The 22634-nt window shown below is 42.0% G+C and overlaps 1 protein-coding gene across 2 annotated transcripts in view; it reads left to right on the top strand.

The window, feature by feature from the left end:
* Positions 1 to 22634, top strand: part of pdzrn3b (PDZ domain containing RING finger 3b) — a 99118-nt gene that overhangs the window by 70826 nt on the left and 5658 nt on the right. Inside the window, exons 1-2 of one of the 2 annotated variants that reach the window (XM_062415561.1) lie at positions 7384 to 7491; positions 20589 to 20842. In XM_062415561.1, coding sequence (XP_062271545.1) covers positions 7423 to 7491; positions 20589 to 20842 — 323 coding nt within the window. In that variant the 5' untranslated portion in view covers positions 7384 to 7422. Of the gene's footprint in view, positions 1 to 7383; positions 7492 to 20588; positions 20843 to 22634 lie in introns of those variants that run through there. The other variant, XM_062415560.1, reaches the window with a different exon arrangement.

Consider the following 22634-nt stretch of genomic DNA (forward strand, 5'->3'; position numbering starts at 1 on the left):
GGTTAGGTGGTAATTTTACTAGCCCTATTATGGAGCTTAACACAGCTGGTTGCAGAGGTCTCAGAGGTGGTGAAGGGTTTGCAGGGCAGTCAGCCAGGGACCAAGCCAAGAGAATCACTGAAAAAGCTTATCTGTCTGCAGCAGGGCCAATTAATTTACACTTAAACTCATACCGTCTTTGCTTGCATCCACTTGGCACTGATACCAGCTCATTTAGAGAGCCAGAAAGCCGTCCTCCGTACTCCTATGTGAATGATGTTTGTTTTTATTTGGAGAAACTGCCTCATTGTTCTTTGGAAAAGTGGTGAATCTTCCCACAAGTTGGCAGCGGGACAGAGGTCCCACTCTGATGAACACACACAAGAACTGATAATTGCTCTTGTACCGAAATGTTTGCATAAAGCACCTCGGTGGCCGCACCTCAACTAATGCCCGGAGCTGTTTTTTTCCAAGCCTAAAAGAAGAAAGAGAAAGTGATTTTATACAGCCAAGAGCAAAATTATGTGCATTTTACTGTCGGCCTGTTGATAATGGGGAAACAGCCTCGGGGAACTTGACAAGCAGATGCAGGTTTCCACATTTCCATCTTCTGTTAACCAAAAGAGCTTCAACTATATCCCAAAAATATCAAGTGTCATGCATGGTGTAGGAAAGGGGTAATATCTTAGTGTTTTAGCTTATCAGTCTTATTGAACATCCCCTCACACTTAAGTAATTACACTAAAATGATTGTGATGGCATTATTAGTTGTTTGAGTGTCCAATTAAACTATTTCGGTGGCTGTCATTTCTGCTGGCTGGGGTCCCTGTTGGCACAGGATCTGGCTCGCAGAGTAAATAGGAGTACAAAGCTGACAGCTGTCTGATAAATTATGCACAGCCCAGTGTTTCAGAGGTGGGTACACACACACGCGCACCCACATACAAACTCGTACTCGCGCACTCAGGCCCCAGAGGTACAGTTGAGAGGAACTGGAGACTCATTAAACTCCTCCGCACATTTAGTTTCTGTTTCTGGCCCCCCTCTGTGGGTTTTGTCTGTCTCCCTGTCTCATGCGCCTTCCGTCTTCACACCTTATTTTTAACATCCCTCGTGTTAGTTCTCACTCCCTCGTTCCGATCCCGTTCGCTCATCTGGCGTCTCCATTAGCATAGTGGCATTGCAGCTCCCTTCTCCTCTCATATCCTCTACAGATTAGCAGAGATATGAGGACTCAAGCCAGATTCAAATGGAGGGGGACTAAGCCATGGCCAAAATCAACTCAGTGAAGGTCTTCAAATCCCTGTCTGTGGTGGACTACCTCGCCTTCCCTCTAGCAAACCTGTTGACTGTTGCCTGGGAAAATTCATGCTTGAGGAAAAAAAGTGGTTTACCAGAAGAAATAGAAGGTCTCTTCTGTATTTTAGCAGTTCAGTATATCGATTTATTATTTCTTCAGGCATTTTTCATGTCTAACTGCTGTGTCCAAGGTTAAGAATGAACCCTGAATCTCAAACGTTGTAAGTTGTAACTCATGGTTTTATTAATGGTTAATAAGTCAAGACAGTTAGTCGATTAATTGATTAGATGGAGATAATTATTAAAGAGAAAGCATGGTTTGTTACCTTTTCTGGATCTGGTGTTCTTCTCTTTTGGTTTTAAATTGTTGGTCGAGAAATATAAGACATTTGAATAGATCACCTTAGACTCTGGTAAACTGCTACCAGCATTTTTTTAATTTTATTTTTTTACTATTCTCTTATATTGTACAGTAACAAAAATAACCTTTGGTGTTGTCAGGCTACTTTTTATCCTCATCCAGCATGACACGTGGCTTTGCTTTTGCTTTGCTCTTGCCTTGTCAGCTCATGTACAATACTGACCCAAAATCCATGACCGTGTAGGCTGCACTTGCCTACAAGCACTTTAACTACACATTGAGAACATGTCCACTTGACACCCAATGCAGTTTGTACATAACATACACTTTTACAACTGAGTACATCAAGATTTTTGCCTTTTTAAAAGGGGCTGCCTGTGGGCCCATAATCTATTTTATGATAACTTGTTAACAACAGACTCTAACAATTATTTATTAATTACTTATTAGCTTACAATTCCATATGACTTACTAATCATTGCTGTTGGCCCCTTTATAACATGAGAAATTAGCCTTTTTTTAATGATTTTCTAATATTTGTTACTCTGGAACTGATACTAGAAAGTGAAAAACCCATCAATTCTATTAGTTATAAAGGATGTCATGTAACAAAGTAGTACACTTTGTTTTAGGTATCTGCACTGCCTTGTACTACCCACTGCAGACTTTTTTAAAGAGTGTGACCATCCAGTCATGTCGGAAAAAGGGAAATTTAAGTATCGTCCTGTTTATGTAAGTCGGTATTTGTGGTTTCACCCCACAAAATTATGAACAGTCGATGACAGTGGAAAGTCCTTATTTCTCCTTCCGTCCAAGCAACGTGACGTAAAGTGCCATGAATCCAAGCCTCTGCTATTGCTCAGAACAATGACACTCTGTACAACAGACAAGCCACACTATGGCAATCTCCTCATGGATTTACAATATGTGGTCAATTTAGTTTTCCTCCCAGCGCTCTATCGTTCCTCATCTTCCACCCACTCCTCCCGCCACTCTCCCCTCATCCTGCCGTCTGGACAGTGCATTAGAGTTGTGTGAGACGAGCTGGACATCATGCTTTTTCCTTGTGTTATCACCCTCAGCCATCGGTGTCCTGTTTCTTCACATGTTGCCACGTCGTCACCTTCTGCAGACTTTGTCTCCACACCCCGTTAAGTCCACCAGCTTTTTTTAAATCCTTTCTCCTCTCTGATCACTGAAATCGCACTTCCCAAGATGTAGAGATAAATGGCTTGGCATTTTGCCACGTGGCAGGCTGAAAGATTGAGGTCAGCACATTAATTCCACGGATCATGCAGTGATGCCATCAAGATGGCTGAGGACAATGAGGGTCAATTACTTTTTTCGTCACCTACTGTAAATCTCCATTTAGCTTCTTAGCTTCAGGCTAAATATTATACTACCGTAGTCCCAAACCATTAGTTGGTTAATCAGTTGATCAATTACATGACTAAAATTCATCAAGTTATGATGCCAAACTATTTGTAGATTGAATATTTTTGGTGGTCTGTTGTCCTGTTGGTCGGACATTAGAAGCAATATGAAGATGTTGACATTGTGCACAAGGAAATTGTAATGGGCATTTGTTTTTAGAGTGAACAAATCAGTTAATTAAAAAATAATAATGGAACTAGTCATTACTTCCAGCTAGAGATGTTCCCATAAAGATTTGTTTTGGTCCAATCCCAATCCTTAAATGTCAAATAACTACGGATTCGGTACAAATTAAGTACACATGGTTTTTCAAAGTAAAAAAAAAGTGATTCATTTGAATTGTCGCAAATTAGAGGAGTGCTTCAACACTAGTAGGTTGAGGTGGACTGAAGACAGAATCTGCATTTATTCGGCTTTACTGTAGCCGATACAGATCCATGCTAATATGTCCAGATCAGCCCTTATACAAATCCTTAGGAATGGCTCGGGACATCTCCTCTTGGCTCTCTAGTGGTAACTGGAACCCCTTAGCTTCAAGCGAAATAGTCACTTTGTGAAGTTATATGAGAGGCATAAAGCAGCTGAGACAGAGGGAAGACAATGTGTTAGGGAGGAATAAACCACACAGAGACGTCGTACGCTGCAGCAATCGCCACCTGATCCCACTGCAGCCGTAGTTAAAGCCATGACTCTTAAACTGGGCCCAGTGGGACACCGACACAACACCAGGCAGCCTCTATGAATATGAATGATCCAGCCAAGCATAGATCAAACGCACAGAACCCGAACACTACATTGCTAATTGGGGAAGGGATGAGGTAACCTCTACCCCTATTGTTTCCATTTAAAAAAATACCCAGATGTTGATGTTTATTATAACAAACCGCGTGACATTATTATCGTTTGGTCTCGCTCCTGCTGAGAACCTCTGACACTGTGTCACCATCTAGACCGATAATGAATAAAAGCTAAAGTGTGTGTGTGTTTGTCAAACCACACCACAGGGACGAAGGAGAAAGGATCGTCACCAGACAGGTTCGGAAATTGAATCAGCACTGGCAAAATTAAATCTCGGAACACAACGGCGGACAGTGTACAGACACTCCAGCTGCTGTTTGTGGTTAAACAGGCCTTCAGTTGACTGATATTTCACTGCTGCTGATTACTCGTTAATATTCTTTTTTTTCTTTCTATAACCTTTGCTGCAGTTGTTCATATCGGAGCACTGTCTGCGCTTTGACTTTGTGAATGGGATAATCTCAGTGTGAAAGGAAGATTAGCTGGGTGAGAGCGCCGGCTCAAACTCTCCACTGATCCCAGCCCCAGGCAAAACAGTACGGCTAATGTGAGCATAGAATCGGTTTTCATGCTAAATTGGATGAAAGTTTGAGCCGAGCATCCACACCAACCAAACCCAGCAGTAATTATGAATGATTGTTCACATAGATACCTTCAGTTTGCCCGGGGCTCCACCCAAGGCAACTTTTTGTCACCACTACTTATTCTGCCTCAAGGAACTTATTTTAAAATGTTCTCTTTTTTTTTTTAGATTGTCCATTATTCTGTGCAGTTAAGAGGCAGCTGTTGGTTAATAGCTGTTGGATGGAATGCAAACATGGAGATTAAATGGAAAAGTGGAAATCTCATTAGCAGAATTCCCATCCAAGTGTTTTAATGTAAATTAGAAATAGGGAAGCTGAACAGAAAGACAATTCTGGGACAATTCTGAAAAAAGTTGCCTTGAGGCAGAAGGAATTTTTGCCAGTAGATAAATTATGCTTTCAAAATGTGAAGCATTGCATTTGACAAAATAATTCTGCAATGTCTACAGCCAAATATTATAGATAAATAATAAAGACCTCCCAGAAATGCTGCTCGTACTGTCTGTCCTGCTGATGTACAGTATATGATTCCCTTTGTGGATATTGGGCCAAAAACAGTATTAATGTGCATTATAGCATGAAATATGATTAGAATATTAGTTGACAGCAAATAGTGTATTTTGTTTTCCTTTCTTTTGCATTGAGGCGTCACATTCAGTTTTCTGTTGGCATTTGAAAAGAAAAATTAACATAAAATTTGTGTGACATTTGATTGAAATCCTTTGAGCTTTCCTAATAATGCAGCTGTCTCGGAGAAATGCCGAAGCTGTGGAAGTGCTGATAGATAGGGATCAGTGGACACATCTGGCAGGAGGAAATACCACTATCACCAGCAGTCAGGGTTCTCCCACAGGACCACCCCACCCCCTCCTCTGCCATGAAATCTATCCAGGTATGCGGCTTAGCACTGTGGACTAAATTGAAGCAATCCTTTCTATCTCACAGTGAACTGGCTCGATAGAGTGAGATCCGATCATGAGGGGGGTGAACTAAGGAAGTTACCACTTTGCCACAGCTTCTGTCTGGAGAAATATAAAGTTTTCCATCTCTGACCCCTACAAACTGTAAGCAGAAACTGCATTTTTCGTCCCTATTGGACATTTATTTCTGGTTGACGACACAAGCAAACAGTAGGACTGATGCCAGGTCGAGCTTATGCAGTCACAGCAGTCGTCGGCACACACAGGGCAGCGGACACCGTGAAGGACCCGGAGAACAGTGTGTCACTACGCACAAGATGCTCCACTGGGTGAAGTTTGTCAGGCAGCGCTGGAGAGGGCCAGCATAAATATTTATCTGGTTTATTTGTTTTCCCTGGCTCTGGGCCTGTGTGTTTGGAGAGAAATACACGAGGAAAGAATGCTCAGTGTCTCTTTTTGCTGGATTAGTATACCAGAGGTCACCAAGTGCTGGTTTAACTGGAACACAGAAAAAAAAATCAGTTTGGGTCAATGCGGAATTAATGGAATAATGAGTTAACTTTACCCTGTACCCATGGGTGCTACCCAAGGCAAGGGTTTGTTTGTACCCAGTGTTAGTGTTAAATTCTACATTAGGGCTGGATTATATAGCCAAACTAAAAATGTAGTATGGTTTGCTCTTTTATTTGTTCCTAATATTCAGTCATATGTTTTGTACCACTAATAATCAAAATGTGACAATTTTGAGGTAACGGTTGAGCTTTTTGGTTCAAAATAACCACATTTAGTTTGGGTAAATAACCAAACAGTTATATATAGATTAAAAAAATCACTCACACTGGGTCAAAACAAGCCAATGGTACAGCGTAAAGTTAACCTAGTGTTGCTTCTGTGTAATATTGACCCAAACTGGGTCAATTTTCAACCCAGCAATTTTTAGTGGGACTACTGTAGCAAAGCTGCGGGGCGTACAGTAGCTTTGGATACATGTCACCAATATTTGGTGCTTAATCCGCTGTTGTAGATGAATGCCTTCATGTAGCACTCATGCATACAAGGCTGGATGTTAGGTTTAGTGGAGCAGGAGATTGCAGGCAACAGGAACTTGAAGAATAAATCTTTATTCTGGTTTGAGTGCAGGCAGAGGAAAACTTTACAATGAATCCAATTTTAATACAAACTGAAGTAATGAAGGAACCCCAACCCTAATCCTAACCCCTAAATACACTCAAGAAAGCCTTAAAAGCCAACAGGCCAAATGCAAACACAAAATCATTCTGTGCTACAGAGCTAAGATAATCTGTGAGTGACACACTAACTTTTAAAGTCCAAAAAGTACATGTTCTGTCACCCAATAACTGAAACATCACCACTTATATAGTGTGAATTTCTTGAAATGCAGTAAATCAGGCTCCGTGAAACCAGACCAAAAGTCTGAGGGCATCTGGTGGATTGGTGGAGAATGGCATCATGGGGATACAGAGCCAGACTGTGCCACTGGAGCTCTAATGAAAAAGTCTGGACATGTTAACAGACAAGCCCCTAGAGAGAAAAACATATTTGTCTCGTCATGAAATGAAAAGCCTTCCCGTCACTCTCCATGTTTCTAATGATGCTTGTTAATTAAATGAACGTTCTCACGCATTGATATCACCCACTCTGGTAAACCCAGCTCATGAATAATCAATGAGCGGGCTGCTTAATAAACATGAAGTGGGTGTATATTGCCGAGCCGTGGCACCAGCCCCCGTAAGCTCAGCAGAGTGCTGGAGAGCAACGGAGAGGGAGGGAGCATGCGAGGCGAGAAGGAGGAGGAGGAGGTGGGGGGACGAGTGTGTATGTGTGTTTGAGAGTAGAGAGACGGAGAGACAGAGATACAGCCACGAGCTTGGGGGGAAGTCAATCCTGTCAGCCAAAGAGACAGAGCGGACAGAGGGAGTCAGTTCAGAGAGAAGAAGAAGAAGAAGAAAAAGAAGATAGCTGCTTCACCTCTCTTCCTGCCTGAGTGGCTGGAGGGGGAAAACTGGATGGTGTGATCTGCTCCACCATGGGATGCAGCCTCTGTACCCTGCAGAAGCCTGAGGAGCAATATAAACTACTCTATGAAGTCTGCCAGGTACTGTGACCAAGCTTCCTCGAGCCTCAGGAAAGAGTTTTCGAGACTCTTTTCAGGTTCTTTTCATTGTTTTTAAGCTATTTCGGCAAGAGCCACAGTCCATTTTTAAGCATTCTGAGTTGTTGAAGGGGTCACCGGCTGAGTGGGAGTAGAGTAGATTGGAGTGAAGTGGAGTTGTTGGCGGCTGGAGCTGCCGCAGCTGAGCAGACTGAACTCTGGCTCGCAGGGGTCAGCGAGAGGTGGCGCGCTTTGCTTTAAAGGAGGGGGTGATGAAGAGGTGACAGCTCTCTCAATGCGTCTGCTAGTGTGTGCCGATCACTGCCCACCTCCTCATTGTCAACTGAATGCTGACTCGGGAGCTTTCCGGCTTTAACCCCTGTTTGACTTTCACTCAAAGTTTATATTTAACACTCCAGTGCTTGTTTTGCACTTTTTTTTTTCACTAAAGAAAATAGAGCAGGCTTGTTATAGATGCACCATTAACACATAGGAGGAATGTTTCCACATGAGAGCCCAGAGCTGGTTTTTACATTTCTTCTTTCTTTTTTTTTCAACAATCTGTAGGTACAATCCTGATTAGTATAAAGATTAATCAATACATTGACCTGCAGAAAATTAATTCATTAACACTTTGATTGCCAATTAATCACTTAAGTTGTTTTTCCAGGAAAATGCTTATTCAAGCTTCTCACATGTGAGGATTTGCTGCTTTTCTTTGGACTTTTGGTCAATTATAACAAGGAATTTGATTACATCACCTTAGGCTTTGGAAGGTTCTGATGTTCATTTTTTCTACTTTTGCACTTTCTGACAATTTTAATTCTGAACTGGTGAATACAAGAAAACAAAATCTACAGATCGCTACATAATGAAAAGAATGTTAGTTTAACTCCAATGCTCATATTCAAAATGCATTTTTGGCTTACAGTATTTGCATTTTGGTTTTATTTTGAAAATCTGTGCAGAAAATCTCTTTATATAAATAGCTGTTAATGGGCTCCAGAATCTCAAAGCAATGAACCACATGTTTCCTCGTCTTCCACTTTTCCGTCTTTCTGCCCTCAGATGAACTCAGTGTGAACCCACTTTCTCTTGTTCTTTAAACCATACACTTGTAGATTTTTAGCACAGAAAATGAAGAGGCTTCACACTGCAGCCAAAATGAAACTTAACAGGTCAAATCATCGAATATTACCTTCAGTATCATTTGCTGTGTGACTGACAGCCTACGGTGTGTTGCCTCTCTCTGCTCTGTTTCGACTTTAATTGAGACAACATGCTCAGAAAGGCTGGTTTATTCATCTGAGTGTGCTCGGGTTTTAGAGCCGGTCCGGTCAAATGAGTGAAAACACTGACCTGTCCTGACAGCACACAGTGTCTGACTCTGACAGACTGTATAATACCTCTTTGAGGACTGGTTTCTGTAACATTCTCAAATCTGTGTGTTTTTTTTTTCTTTTTTCTTGTCCTTCTTTTCATCTGTACTGGACCCCAGCCAAGTGTTATCCTCCTATCACACCAAATTACATCTCCATTTACCGCGAAGGGTGGCGGGTGGTTGGTGGCTGCTTTAAATGAATGTAATGATGGCGCTCTCTGTGGATCTTGCTCATTATTCTCCCCCAAAAAACAGCGTCCTCCTCGTCAGGGGGAAGATAACAGGGGGAGTCTGACATTGTGCCTGCAAATAGTTCAGCTTTGATCAGAGTCTGCTCAGGAAAAAAATAAAAAGACTAAAAGGTTTTGGCTTGTCTCGAAGAAAGGATTGGTGTTATGCAGTGGCATAATAAATGGATTATGGGTGCTAATATTGGGGTCAGAAAGCCCTCCATTCCTCCACTACACCCCCAACCGACCACTAATAACAGCAGAAACACGGTGTATTGAAGAGGTCTGTCACTTCTTTTGTTCTGCCTGCTCTGAGGTCACAGTGTCACGCCGCCTGTCAATCATCCTGGATTGGCAGGCCGTTGAACTTACATCAGTCTGTTTGTTTTACAGCAGCTCCCCCATCTGTAGGGTTTAGCTCCACCGATCGTCTGTCAGATTCGCTGCCCTCGGACAAGCCAATCAGCTGCCTGGCCCTGACAGTGGAGATGACACTGGGATGATGTCTGGCGTTTCATGAATAAACAAACAGAAATGTTTTTTTCCTCCATTCTGTCTTAAAGGGGAGTAATACTGATGTGCTTTGAAGTATTTGAAGAGTCATGGAGGAATCTGTCATCCCAGTTATTGGCTGAGGCGCTTTTTTTTTCTTTCATCGGGTTGTTTTTCAGATGTGAAAACCCCTCGGAAAAACATTTTGAACCATTTTTCTGTTTCTGAAAAAGTTGTCTGGCAGTAAAAGCATCACTCCAAAAAAGCCATTCAGCAACCTCGATTACAGCTGACAAGTAAAGGTTGTTCCCATGTTGTTTAGGCGGAGAGACGCACAGCTGGAGTTGAGAAGTCTCTGGTTTTGGTAGTCATCAGGGGTAAATCTGTAGAACTGGAATCTTAAGCCAATATGAGGACTTGAGACTGCTGCGAGACTTGATTGAGACTTGTGTAGTTGAGTATGATTCAATTAAAGCATAAAACTTAGAGCTTGATAGTTTGTCTTTAAACCCAAAGTTGTTCATGGCACTCATTACACACCAGACAAAACTAGTCATACCCTGTGACACACTTTGCATGTTTAATCATTAGGTGTGTCCCACCACAGCCTTTAACTAGTAGTACTGGTTAATCAGTCAGGCTTTGCAATTACAGCTCAGACATTTTTTTAATATATCCGGTTAGGTCTGCACTCACCATATATTGCTGCAGGATATTATAAGGATTGTGTTTAATCATTGGGATTGAATATGTGATTGTGTATCTCTGCAAAGTGCATTAGAGATAAATGTGTAATCGGTGTAGGCTCTGTGAAGGTATGGTTGTTGTTTCCCCCCCCCCCCCTTTTTTTTTTTGAAGCTCAAATTGTGTCATAGAATAATAAAATGTAGGTTTTGAAGCAACTTGGACTCAGTGTCTGTGAAGGGAGTGGTCATAGTCAGCCAAAATACTTGCCTTCAAGGTCTTAAAACTGGACTTGCCTGTAATAACAGCTGTAATCAGACAGTATAAACCATTTCTATCCACACATTGACCGCGTTGTGTGTTTTTGTAGTGGATCTTCCTTTGTAGGTGGTGATGGATAAAAATCTGTGCGAGCACATCCTTAGCTTGTACCTCTAGGGGGGGTGGGAGATTCTGGGGAGTCTTATTTCTCTTCACTGATAATACAAGCAGATCCTCTTGATCAGTGAGCCTGGCACAGCGCCCACTCTGCTCTCCTCCGTCATCCCTCCGAGGACTTAATAATCCATGAACACTTGAAATCTTTCCAATTCATTAAACACCTTAGCTCTAAGTCCCACGTTGGAAGCGTAGAAAATATGCTTTTGCACTGTTTTATAAAACTCAAGCAGACTTCATCTCATTCTTTATACCTGGAGCTATTTTATCAATCCTGGCAGAATTAGAAACACTCACTTGACTCGCTAACTTTTCGCAGTCTGTTTGGAAGGAATTAATTAAGAGGCTGTTATTTTCTCCAAGGAATTGGTCTTATGCAAATGTTTTGTGTACGGCGCTCATATCAAACGTTACGGTCTATTAAACGCAGCCAGCAAAGCGTTCAGGAGAAGCGTTTTCCCTTTTTTCCCTAACCATCATTAAAAGCCTGAGCTGCGGCAGCCTCGGTGTTCCCTTTTTAAACTTGACCCCTCTGACAGCAGTGAACCCCTCGGCCCTTTCTTCAAAGCTAAAGGTAAGCACCATGTGGAGATGTAAGCTCAGCTGCTTTTGTCAGGGACTTAAAGGTAGAGGCCTTGGAAACTCTGTTTGACAGTCCTAGGGCTCTTAATCTCTCCAGAAGCACTCTGTAATGGCTGTGGCGCCGTGCTGCGGCTCTTCCAAGACCCAGAGCTTAATTAGAGCCTCAGCACAAACTGGCTATTGAGGCTCTGATCCACGCTGAACTGATCCGGGCTATTGTTTGCCTGCTAAGTCCTTTGCTTTTCTTGCTAGGTCTCTTTTTTTGTATCTGCCTTTCTCTGTGTATTTATCTCTCCTGGGTTCCCTGCAGAGGAACAGCAACTTAAACCAAAAAAACGATTGATCTACTGAGCAAAAGAAGTTTACAAATGAGCCCGCTGGAACATTTCCTATCTGAGGCTTTCCAAGTGCCGGTGGCTAATTAGCCATATTTCTGATTGAAGGCTATGAAGATGTCACGCTCAGCTCAAGAAGCCAAGTTGTCAATGCTCCAGATGGTCTCAGTATGACATCCTCTGGATCAGACGGGCAGACAGGAAAATTAGATGGAGATATTTGTACAAGACAACCCCGCCTCCAGTCGATCCTCAGCCCCTGTGTCCCACTGTCAGAAACCCAAGTTATCAAAGCGGTTACCAAAAAAACAAGGCCACTCTCAGAGGTGCAGCCCGAACCCGCTCGGCTCCCGGTCCCGTAATGAGGCTTGACACAGGCGGCGTTCAGAGACAAAGCAGGGATCAGCAGCGCCCGAGCGCGGCCGCTGGAGCCTGACACTGTGTGTTTCTAACAACGGCTGAGATCAGGCCCGGTGTGCCGTCACATCTGTTAAACACTGGAGCAGGTGGCTGGCTGCCACAGGGGAGCACTCGCAGGAACCTCGTGTGCTTACTGTCAGTTCAAAGCAAATGACAGAGAAGGGATCGCAGTCACAACAGAGACGTAACAAGATCCCCATAAACAGAAGAACAAAGACTAAGAGTATGAATGAGTCCTCAGAGCATATTGAATCTGAATGCTGATGTAGCATAAAAGAATGTTAACTTTCCAGGAGACGTAACATTTTGTCAGCCGAGAGGAGCAAAACAATCCTAAATGCAAGACTGTTTGCTTAAATGATTGTAGTGTTCATAACTAACATATGGAAATGAACTAAATATTAGAGCTGTTAGGGAGAAAAGGCAACATATACTGTGAGATGATAAAAATTGAACTATTGTAGATTGGTCAAACTGAATTGTGATTTCTTTAATTGCAGCCAGAAACTGTTTTGCTTTGGACATCATTTTCAGTCAAAACTGAAGCTGTAATATAAGTTTCTAGGAGCAGGATCATTGTCAGTGGTGAAACTAGCCTACAGAACTCAACGGTTTCTCCAACACCAGACCTACCATATGTGAAACGCTCAACAAAATCTGCTATGTTTCATGATTCAAAGGTCTGGAACCAGGCCATCCATGTGACTTAGTCCCTTAGCCAAAAACGGACATGCACATCTGATTATTTTGTCTATAAAAGGTTTTTCTGGTACAATTCTCCAGGAAATGTACTATAATATTATATATACTGATATCACAATATGAAGTGATTTATAGCACCATACCATAGAAGATTTTACCCATATCACCCACTACCACTGCAACATATTGTAGATATCATAGACCATCAATGCGTGGTTCAGTGTCACTACACTCTTGAATGTCAAGCTCAATTATGAAGCACCTTGAGTCTTGTATAGCAAACCATATCTCTTTATTAACCTCTGAATGACCGAACATATACTCTTACATCTATCACCAACAAGCAAACAACACCAGAGAGTATTAGTTAATGTGCTAGATATGTTGCAACCTCCTAAGCTAAAACAGAAAGTCAGCACAATTCTGACCCATAGCAGAGTCACAGATGTGAGCTTTTGGTGTGCTGCACAGATGAGTCATTTTCTGATCTTTTTACAAGGAGGCTTAAATGGAATGATTTCAACAAACCAATAGTCCTCATCTTATTTATTTTTTTTGCCTCTAATAAAAGGTTTATTTTCCATAATTCATCGCTCTTCTTACTTTGCGACAATCAGCTATTGTTTCACAAGAGCGCCGTCACGTTAACCTGATAGTCACGGTACATGATTATGAGTTTGCTGAAATGGGTGTACATGCCTCTTTTGTAAGTGCCTCATTTGTATATACAACCCGTAATGAATAAAACATGTGTGGCCCATGTGGGATGTGAGCAGTTGTTCAATAGCTTCAAGTTGTTGGGCGCATTTGAATGATTAAGGATGATTATTTCTCATTATCGGGCTGTGTAAAAGAGGCCCCTCCCAGCAGTCTTCATTATGTGTCGCTTAACAATGTAATTTAGACTCAACTGTGGGTGCCACCTGCACGGTCCCCTCTTTGGAGATGAGAATTATCCCATATTTTGGGGAGGTTTTTTTGTACAATGTCTGCTCACTCTCTCCTCCTTCCTCTGTGCAGCTGGAGCAAACTCGACTTGAACAAACATATTTGGTGTTGAGCTGTAACTCCTGAGAAGGAATTGATGTGCATGTTTTTGTGTGTGTGTGTGTGTGTGTGTGTGTGTGTGTGTGTGTGTGTGTGTGTGTGTGTGTGTGTGTGTGTGTGTGTGTGTGTGTGTGGGTGTGTGTGGGTGTGGGTGTGGGTGTGGGTGCTAAGGCTAAAGAGGAGATGCCTGCCTTGGGTAGTGGAGTGAGATAACGGTGCTAATGAAGTATGACAGACACCAGGGTCTCTAGCCAGTTTGCTGGTTTTACCCCCACCCCCCATGAACTCCACCTTTCACTTTGCTCTGCTCTGCACAGAGAGGCAGCAGCTTTCTAGTCTTTTCTAATCTGGTTTGTAGATGCTACACGTTGTTAGTTTATGTGAGAGCTTGGTTGCCTCTTTTTAAGTTTCTTAATAGTTCTTAATGTGCAACTTTCCTATTGTATCTTTACTCAGAAACATGCTTTTAGGCTGTGAATCTGCCTTTCAGTCATTGTAGAGTAGTTTCATCTTTTAATTCAAAATCTGTGTCACTATTTGAATGATAACATGATGATAATGATGCTACAATTTATACATTAATGGGGTATATTTGCACCCATAAAAACACAACAAAATTAAACAGGCTATTGTTTGGGGGCTTAAAAGTAAATCAAAGTCAAATAAAATTCAGAAGCTCCCTGACACTTACCTCCCACCTTCAATTATGCTTATTGGATCAGAGAAAGGCTGCAGGAAGTGATTTGGGTTCTTAATTGATCAACTGTGGATAACACAATGTCCCATGCGTAAATCAGATTAGGTGAAAGTAAACAGTGGTGTCTCTTTCAGCCAGCATTAAGTTTTGAGCTGTTGTTCTGTAATCCTCAGTAAGCTCGCACGCTGCAGCAAATAAAGACTGCTGTGTTTTCAAGCCTCAATACCATAGAGAGCTGTCTGTCCAGAGGAATATGTGCAGTTTTTATAGGCACACTTAAAAACGTGTGCATCCACATACACACACGCAGACACACAAACACACACTGAGAAATCACTTGCTGCTCCTTGAATTTTAATTATTTTGTATGAAAATGGTTAAAAGTGAAATAAAAGAGGGATTAACTGTTTTTCAAGCCGAATGACCCACATTCAGACTGCCACTCAAACGTTATATAGGCCCCCTGAAAATAAGCCTTCATGCTCTCTATCACATCAGCGCTCCTCTCTGTTCCGAAATACAGACTTTGAAGAATTTGTCTAAGAAGTGTACCCGACCAGAAAGAGGAGGCGAGCGCCCTGGTTCTCAAGGCTCTTTAAAACGCTTGTCTATAGAGTGAAGTTCCCAGGGTTTTCTCTGCTCATCTCTGAAAGGCACTGTTCAACTGGCAGAGTTTCCACTCTGTTCACCTCACTCAGGCTGGGACTGACAATCTGGCAGTTCTGGCAACTACCAGATGGGCTGGACCACCTAGAGGGTCGCAACACCACTACCAGCACTAAGTTTTTTTTCCCTGACAGAAAATTGTCACAAGAAGAAAAGCTGCAATATGTTTTAAGTTAGCACATTTTTTATTCAAAAATAACAGGCTGCTGCCAAGGACGAGTGAAAGGTGCATGACAATAACCTCCCAGCAGGTGATGGTGCTAGTTTGTGTCGTGACAGTGTTACCAGTGTAACAGTGGAGATAGGCCAGAGGGGATTCATCATACTGAGTACAGCTGTTCAATTTTAAAATTCATCAAGAATAGATTACAGAGCACTACATCACAAGATCATATTGAAACATTCATGCTTATGACTACAGAAAAAAACATGGCTTTTGGACACTGATGTAATAATAGGTAGGATGGTGCACTAGTGATATGTCTTCTCACCGCCTGAGGTAGGACATGCTATTCTATTTGCTGCTTAAGGCCACTGTTATGCTGTTTAGTCATTAGCTGGTTCGTCATTAGCAGTGTTGGTAGTATGAAATCCTGCCTGTTAAGCATGATGTGTGAATTGCATCAGATCAGCTACACACATAATGATTGGCTATAAATAGAGTGTTGTTGATTAATGTTCAACTTCAGACAAAATTCCAGATCATCATTAGACTAGGTCTGTAGGAAAGCTTTTTTTAAAGTGTGAGATTAACATTTGGCTATAATGCTGTCATGATTGTCATAGACCACATTCATGACATATGATTATTTCATAGGTTTGATTTGTGACGTTATGGATTAAGTGTGCACTGAGAGCTGGGTTGCCCATATCAACTGTCAAATAAATAAAATCCTAAGTGCGCCTCTTGCGACTTCTCCTCTAGGTTATTTCTTGGCTATTAGATTATTTTAAACCCTGTAAGTACACCTGTTGTCAGGGTGCCAATTTGATATCTATTACTTGTTATGAATAGCCTGATATTGCTTTTTACAACTCAAATGCATATGTGGGGACTGGGGAATAATGGAGCCATTCCAGACAAAGATTACCAAGGCTGAATATTGTTCACAGTCCGACCCTGACCTCATTGCTGCTGTTTCCCAGAGGAACAGAAACACTGGCTCTTTAATGGTGTTCTCTTCTTTATTAAAGGATTACATGGTGATTGAATGGCTGTATCAAAGACTAATGTTATACAACACATTCAGTGAATTGAGTTAATATTCTGCAAAGCCTTTTTCTGTGTGATAATGATTAGAGCAGCGGGTTGTGTTACTGCCATATTGGTGTTTTTGATGGTGGTGTTTCTGTACATTTTATTTTTTGTGGTCACACATTTAACAGTGTTAGATGTTTGGTGTTTTTTCTGTTTGCTTTTCCAAAACCAAAACCACAGGAGCAAAAGTGTAAGGAAAGAATTAAACTGTGTGTTTATCTGCTTTAACGTTAGCATAATATTGCGTGTCTGGCTACCTAGCATGAAGCCTACATTAGTTTGTAGGGTAACGACTTGTGAAAAACTGGTAACAATTTTATATCCACTGTGTTGTATTTTCCAGCTGTGTGGAAGCTGGAGCTGAATGCTATATCTGAGTGCAATGTTAGCATTAACAGCTCTTTATCGGACTCAGAGACATTTACACAGCAGCAACCCTGGAGCTGCGTTTGTAAAATACGTTAGTGTCACATTTCTCTAGTAATGTTACAAGAAAAAATGTAAGGAATTAAACTGTGTGTTTATCTGCTTTAACGTTAGCATAACATTGCATGTCTGGCTACCTAGCATATTACCTATATTAGGTAATGGAGGAAAGAAAACGAAAAACAAACTGGTAACAATGGTATATCCACTGTGTTGTATTTTCCAGCTGTGTGGAAGCTGGAGCTGGATGGTATATCTGAGTGTAACGTTAGCATTAGCAACTCTTTATCAGATTCAGGCATGTTTACATAGCTGCAACCCTGGAGCTGTGTTTACCAAACACGTTAGTCTGTCACATTTCTCTAGTAATGTTACAAGTGAAAGTATACTGTGAAAAATATGGAAAAACAGTCTAAACACACACACATACCAAAAAGAGGAGGGCTTCTTAAACCCAGTCTTACAGCCACTCAACTGCAGAAATGTGCAAAGTCTGCAGAAATGTGCAAAGTCAATTACAATTTTAAATTGCATATGTCGTGCAAGAATGGAAAGCTTGACAGACCTAGCAACAGTAACTGGGGGGGGGGGGGGGGGAGGGGTGGGATTTGCAACCAGTCATGTCAATTTTATTTTATGCGGATTATTGTCTTTGTTAGTTTTTTGCTGTCGCAGTTCTCAGGAATAAAAGGCTCAATTTCCATCAGACCACTTGATTAAATAAAGAATAAATGGAAACCTGCCATCATCATATCATACCATAATGCAATGATATTAATGAAAGAGATAGAGCTCTCTGCCTGGGAGATAAGCATCTTTGTCAGCAGGTTAGCAATCAGTGAACATACACACACACAGACTCCGACATCAACATCTCAATCCAGCTTGATTTGCGTTCCAGGGGTGATACCACAGCGGGGGTCCCAGCACGACTCGCCCCTGCTGCCCCTAATTATTACCCTGAGGGATGAAGACTGACTATCGCATGAACAGTTGAGGAAAACTGAAAACCGGAATTGCTCTGAAACTGCGTCATGCTGCAGTTGTACAGGTCTCCATTCTAGTCTTACTTTACAAGTCAAATGTGGTATTTTAATTTTTTAACAAAGGCTGTGAACAACAAAGCCCCAGCTGTGTAAATTCTTCACTGGACACTGACACAGCAGACGTGAGATTTAGACCAAATTAGTATTCTTTTAAGCAGGGTCTTGCCGCCCCTCTTGTCATTAAAATAGATTTAACAGAGACCCCTCGTGGAAGATGCACCGCAGGTTGACAGAGTCATTTCTGCATGACAGTCATTGTTGATTTACGTCAACATGAACAACAGCTCAAGTGTACCCTTCAATTACAGTAAAGGAGTATTCAGTGAAACCGTTAAAGACTGGTTACTTCGGCTCATTACCGCATTAACTTGTTATAAATTGAGTTTTCTGTGTTCACAAGCAGCTGAAGTGTCTCTGTGTTGAGGCTCAGGGTTAACATGACATAGTTGGAGAGCTCAGCGGTGGTGAAGCAGTGTGTATTGTGTCGGAGGAGTGTTGTGTGTTTTTTCCCAGTGTGCTGCAAAGGGCCGCTCCGTGTCAGAGGTGAGCGTGGTGAATGGAGGCCATGGGACCCCCTCCACAGCTGGGAGGAGACTCCCCTCATTGAGAGCACTGAGGCAGAATGCTCCCAGCTCAACAAGAAGGGGGCTAAAGGCTTTGTCTCTGGTTCACTGCCTTCAAGTAGCCCCGGGATTCCTGGCAACCAGGTCTGACTGCTGGAGCCGGCATGCAGGGGGAAGAAAGCACAAAGGCGCTTGTATTCCTCAGCTGAGGTGCAACATCGCAGCGTGCTGTGGGAAACAAACGGGGCTTGAGGATGAGAGGGCTTGTGTGATGTTAGGAAGGCGTATAACTGATACCAGCAGTAACAACAAATGGGAACTGAGATGTCTTTTTTAATTGTGATATTACTTGTTTTGATTGTGGTTCAAACTCACAGTCAAGGCCATTCTGCTTTGGTCCACCAGTGATCTTAAATCTCAAGGTTATTTTTTTCAGTAGGATTTCTTACATTAGTGCTCTGCAATATAAAAACTTGCTTTTCTCAATGTCAAATAATTCAGAGGAAACCGCAAATAAATGAGCTATTAATTTTTTGGCCAAGTTTTGATGTAGAAGAAGTGAAAGTTTAAGTCCACTGAGATGATCCAATTATCCTGCAGGCCCAGGATTAGCATTAATCTGCTCTGGTTATTAGTGGGCACACAGCCTCCTCTGACTTCTGCATTAAGTTCCTTCCTTTTCCTGCCTTCCTCGTCCTTCTTCTATACACACACACACACACACACACATACACAAGCTCAGTGTCTTTGATTTCTATACATACTCCTTGTAAGGAATAAGTGCTCAGCTTTTACATTGTCTGGGTCGAAGTCAGGTTTTTGGATCTATACTGTAGTCATTCCCTGGAGGCGGTGTAATATTGCTGCTGCTACTGATGGGCAGCGCTACAGATAAGTCTGCAAACTATGCCATGAATTCAAATGAGGCAGCCACAGCCAGAGGCAGGTACACCAACCATCCACGTGTTTATCAGAAAATGAATCCCCAAATACGGTCTAGCATGCATGTTAGATGTCAGAGAGAGTGAGACGGGACGCTAAAGATTTATGACAAGGCCAGTGACCTGCAACACAGCCTTTGCTGGAAAGTACACTATTCTTAGGAGTCATGTGTGCAGTGGAGAGGCAGTAGGAACTTGTGTAATGAGAAAAGCCTCAGGCCTATCAAAGCTCTCAACACATCCAGGAATCACAAAACAACAAATTCCGTATGATTGGGTGATTGAAAGCGGAACAGCAGCTCTGTGTAAACCCTGATAAAAGCCAATGTGATGACCCAGGATTCAATATGCACACGGGCAGCTGCAGGGGACCTCCGCTCTTAATAAAGATCAGGCTACTGCTTGTTTTGGGTCTTATGTCTCCTTTTTTTGTTCCCACAGTAGTTGCTTTGGTGAACCTCCAGTGTCTTGATGGCATTTGGGGCCGAAGTGAGAAAATCCATGAAAGCAATCTGAAATTTAATCTGTGTGCTCAGGCCTGACATTTTGGACAACATAGATCTGTATGCGGACTTAAGTCTTTTTATTTAACTTTAAGTCGCAAGCGATCCGGTGACATATTCTATTGAGAGACTTTAAAGGGTGTGTGCTCATCTTTCATCAGCACGCAGAGGCCTTAAGTGGCTCAACCAAACTTAATTAGCCTCTTCCATGTGACACGCCGCAGCCTTTTGCCCAAATTAATCTTCTCAGGTTAACGCGCGGGGACCCGCTCCACTGTCTCTGACGGGAGGTCAAATTTATCCTCTGCTGAGAAATTACTTAGCTAAATGAGGGCTGCTCCATGCAGCCTCAGCTAATGACCTTGATTAATTAAAGAGAGACTCTTCCTAATTAAGGTCTTAGTCGACTCGGTCCGACTGTGACCCTGTAAAACAAGCTGAGGCAGTAATGAGTCATTTTTCCAACAGTATATTGCTGCTGTGTTTGTGTGGGCGCGAGCTTCATGCGAGGCCTTAATCATCTGAGATAATGATTGCATCAGTCTGGCATAATGAAAATCTTCTCCAGTCTAACAAAGCTCATATCTTTTGCATCATCTTCTTTCCGTTTGTTTACTCTCCATCAAGTAGAACAGACAGAATTGTAATGCTGACTCTTTTCCTGTCTCATTCTCATCCTCTCCCTCCAGGTCAATGGCAAGGACCTCTCTAAGGCCACCCACGACCAGGCGGTGGAGGCCTTCCGCACCGCCAAGGAGCCAATCATGGTTCAAGTTCTGCGTCGGGATCCGAACCCCAAACTGGTCAGCCCCACCATGGACACCCAGGTCTCGGATATCAGCACCCAGACCGACATCACCCTCCAGCACATCATGGCACTCACCAAGCTGCCTCCCCCTTCACCCCCCATGACGGTGCTGGAGGACTATCTGCTGCCAGAGGAGTAAGTACCACGAACTAGAGTTAAATCAAAATTCTGCAGTGTCAGATTATATAAGGTTGTAATACACCGCTGCATTAACATGATTGGATGGTACTAGTCAAGCTGGTAGCCAATCAGTCGGTTAATGACCCACTGATGGTGAAAGAAACTGGTGATACCAACACAATGCTTCATTAATGATAGACTTTTTACAGCACTACATTTTCTTTATGAATGTTATCGTTAGAAAAAACATGATCATATATTTACTAATTTACTCATTTCTTTTTTTTTTATCTCTCACTAGTTTAGTCTCTAGTACTTGAGTAGATGTGTTGGGAATCATATACTATAAATTGAGCTGTACTATGTGTGCAGACACTACAGTCTTATGTTTATATAGGAGTCTTCTGTTGGTTACTTTTAGGGTTTTTGTTTACTGTATCTATATGTTATACAATCTGATTCAATCCAATACAACAGCTTATACAGTGTCAGTTTTAGTTCATATTGTGAAAAAGGTGATAATTCTACTTTATATTTATTATTGAGGTCATAGTGGATGATGGTGGTGTATTAGGCCGCATTATATTGAATGATGTTTCTAATATTTTGACCCACCATTAACATACATGAGGGGGGCAAAATATTAGTAACACCATTCAATATAATGCGCCCCAGTATGCCACCACCACTTAGTAAGACCTCAGTAATAAATATAAAGTATAATTATCAATTTTTTGATAGTTTAACAAAAACTGAAAATGTATACATTTGAAAAAAGTAGAATTTAAAGCAGAGCTGTTCTATTGGACTGAATTAGATTGCACAGGTGTACGTAATACTTGGTTTCCACTCACATTTGATTCTCTGGTGCCACACTTTGGATTAAAAATTAGTTTTAGGATTTAAAAAGTTTTAGAGCACCCAGATATAGAGAACCGAAGTCTGATCCAGCAAGAAACCAATTTTAAAAACCAGCGTTTAATTGCAGTATCGCTGTGCAACTGTAATAAAATTATAAATGTTTTTATGTCTGCTTTTCAAGTTAATTTTATTCAAGAGGATACAGGGACATCCAATTGATGTCAGAACTGGGCAATGTTGAAAAGGTCACTTAACTCTCAGACACAACCAGACCTTTCACCCTAACAGTTAATTAAGAGAGCGACACCTTATCCTCCTCTCCACACCACACCGCTGCGATCACAAAGGATGTGTCTGAAGTTTGAAGGGGGGAGAAAAAAAAATGTCCCTGTCACTTACGGGAGATGACAGCTCCTCCAGGGCGTGCAGCCACATTAACATGACGGTTCACTTCATCTGTATTTGCATATTCTCAAATTGCTGTCTGTTGTTTCTCTGTGTGTGTGTGTGTGTGTGTGTGGCGGGGGGGGGGGGGGGGTTAGGCCCTGGAGCTTGGAGAGTCTGGCTACATTTTTACACCCTGTGGCAGCAGCGGTTGCCCTTTAATGAATAATCGTGATTTCTCTAAGTGATTTCCGAGCCAAATTAATAACACAGCATGTTAATTTGTGATTAGCCTCTGGGTGTAGTTACGATATATCTGATTCAAGTGTGATTTCTACATTGAGTTCTTATTACTTCCTCTCTGCTTCTCATTTAATTTTCAAACTCTGGGGCAAAATTAAATCCAGATTGACAAATTTGAGGTGTGTGTGTGTGTGTGTGTGTGTGTGTGTGTGTGTGTGTGTGTGTGTGTGTGTGTGTGTGTGTGTGTGTGTGTGTGTGTGTGTGTGTGTGTGTGTGTGTGTGTGTGTGTGTGTGTGTGTGTGTGTGTGTGTGTGTGTGT

The sequence above is a fragment of the Scomber scombrus genome, chromosome 3, assembly GCF_963691925.1.
Source record: "Scomber scombrus chromosome 3, fScoSco1.1, whole genome shotgun sequence".
Taxonomy (NCBI): domain Eukaryota; kingdom Metazoa; phylum Chordata; class Actinopteri; order Scombriformes; family Scombridae; genus Scomber; species Scomber scombrus.